Raw genomic sequence first — 2,500 nt, 5'->3', positions numbered from 1 at the left:
TGTTGTTTACTAAGTTTCAAACCTGGGTTACCCTCAGTTATATACTTGACGGCAAGGTTAATACAATCATCTAGAGGGATGTTGGTGAAGAGGCTTTCAACATCGAAGGACACCATGAACATCCCATGCAAAGACAGCTCATTGATTTCCTTCACAAAAGTGAAGGAATCTGAAGCAATGAATGTGGATGGAATATGAGGTTGGAGTAGATTACTTAAGTATTTGGCCAAGCTGTAGTTGTAGGTGCCTATGGAGGAAACTATGGGCCGAAATGGTGGGGTGGAATTTGGCGCTCGTGGTTTGTGCATCTTAGGGAGACCATAGATCCTAGCAGGCTGGGATCCACTTGGATAAATGGCCTCATAAACTTCAGGATCAAAGTGACCTTTTTTCCTAAGTTCTCTAAGATAGCGCTGGAGTTTCCCTTCCCGGGTAAGGGTAGGGTCGGATGTAAGGACCCTGAATTTAGTAGTGTCGTTAATGATTTTAAATAAACCCTTGTCATATTCTTGTCTATCTAAAATTACTACCCCATTACCCTTATCTGGCCGCAATATTACAATGTTCTTGTTCTTTCTTAGTTCTTTCAGAATCCTGTGCTTTTTCAAATCCGAGGCCGTGGGTCGATATGATGACACGTACGTGTGAGCCAAATGTGACAGTTCGGTAGCCAGTTTACCCGTGTCCTTGCTCTCCTTGAGATTCTCTAACATCCTCTGACTAATCAATTCAAAGCATGCGAAGATGTCCGTTTTGTTGATCGAAGGTGGGCATATCGAGTGGGTAAGTCCATATTTTAGAACATTCAACTGATCAGTGTTGAGAGAAACCGATGAAAGATTGGTGACAACTTCGTCTGACTTGAAAGGAAGGACCGAGTTTTTCGTGAGGTTTTTAAGTTTCTTTTCGTGGGTTTTGATGAAGTCCTTCACCCCTTTCGTCACGTTGTGGTCAATAGACTTGTGAAGAATATAACGGTCAATACTGCTTAGTGTTTCAGAAATGCGATTATTAAGTCTGTCCCTTTGGAGGACTAACCTGTAATGTTCCTTGGTGCGTCTGTTTATAGCGCTTTTCAGCAGCTTTCTTCTGATTCCAAGAGCGTCTTGCCTGTCCATGTTTACAGGCAAGTGGAAGCAAAGAAACTTGGGAAGGACATTGAGAGACTTGCAATTGCGTAAGAACGCTAGATCCAACTCAGATTTCCGTGCTTTGATTGAGAGCTTCTCAAACTTACGGAGGTCAGAAATGTTGACCCATCCATTATACTTGGCTGCCAAGTCGAAGATGATTGATCCAAAAGGTCTAGATAGCAGCAACAATATAGATAGTCGTATAAACATAACAACTTTCTTTAATTATCCAGACATGTTTCGACGGTACATCCGTCATCTTCAGTGTTACATATTTTGAAATCGCCGTTGAATTTAAAGCGCGCGCGATCTTACAAACTTCGTTACATTGCGTTGTCAATATTGCGTATTAAATCAAAACAGAACAAAACAAAAATTTAAATGAGTGACGCTTAGTTCCTTACAGGGAGAGAGTCAGGTTAATGTGTTTCACCTGCTGGTTGAGATCGGGCTTCTCCCATTTTACATACATGGATTCCTTAAGCTTCACTTGGTACTTAGTGAGGCCATTTATCCAAGTGGATCCCAGCCTGCTAGGATCTATGGTCTCCCTAAGATGCACAAACCACGAGCGCCAAATTCCACCCCACCGTTTCGGCCCATAGTTTCCTCCATAGGCACCTACAACTACAGCTTGGCCAAATACTTAAGTAATCTACTCCAACCTCATATTCCATCCACATTCATTGCTTCAGATTCCTTCACTTTTGTGAAGGAAATCAATGAGCTGTCTTTGCATGGGATGTTCATGGTGTCCTTCGATGTTGAAAGCCTCTTCACCAACATCCCTCTAGATGATTGTATTAACCTTGCCGTCAAGTATATAACTGAGGGTAACCCAGGTTTGAAACTTAGTAAACAACATCTTAAAAGGTTGTTTGAGTTTGCTACCAAGGAAACTCACTTCCTGTTCAAGGGTAACTTCTATGACCAGGTGGATGGTGTAGCCATGGGGTCCCCCCTTGCCCCTGTTCTAGCCAATCTCTTTATGGGTCACCATGAGAATATATGGTTGGATCAATACGGGGATTCAGAGGTCTTATCCTATCGTCGCTACGTAGATGATACATTTTGCCTTTTCCGCTCTGAACGGGATGCAACCCTTTTCTTCAATTACATCAACAATCAACACCCCAATATACGCTTTACAATGGAACGGGAGGCTGACAATGTTCTACCTTTCCTAGATGTTCTAATCAATAACACTGACCCGCACCAAAGTGTAACCACCGTTTACCGGAAAAAAACTTTCACAGGTTTGCTCATCAGTTATCTGAGTTTTTGCCTCTTTACCTACAAACTGGGGTTAATCAAAACCTTGATTGATAGAACTTTTAAGATAAACAACACTTGGATGGGGTTCCATA

General features: G+C 42.2%; 1 protein-coding gene across 1 annotated transcript in view; it reads right to left on the bottom strand.

Moving 5' to 3' along the window:
• LOC138048464 (uncharacterized) overlaps positions 1 to 1,118 on the bottom strand; it is a 2,490-nt gene extending 1,372 nt beyond the window's left edge. The window contains exon 1 of the mRNA XM_068894650.1: positions 1 to 1,118. This exon is cut by the window's left edge and continues 392 nt beyond it. Coding sequence (XP_068750751.1) covers positions 1 to 1,118 — 1,118 coding nt within the window.
• Between the last annotated feature and the right edge of the window lie 1,382 nt (positions 1,119 to 2,500).

Source organism: Montipora capricornis, chromosome 5, assembly GCF_036669925.1.
Source record: "Montipora capricornis isolate CH-2021 chromosome 5, ASM3666992v2, whole genome shotgun sequence".
Classification (NCBI taxonomy): Eukaryota; Metazoa; Cnidaria; class Anthozoa; order Scleractinia; family Acroporidae; genus Montipora; species Montipora capricornis.
This window is presented reverse-complemented; position numbering and strand designations above follow the sequence as displayed.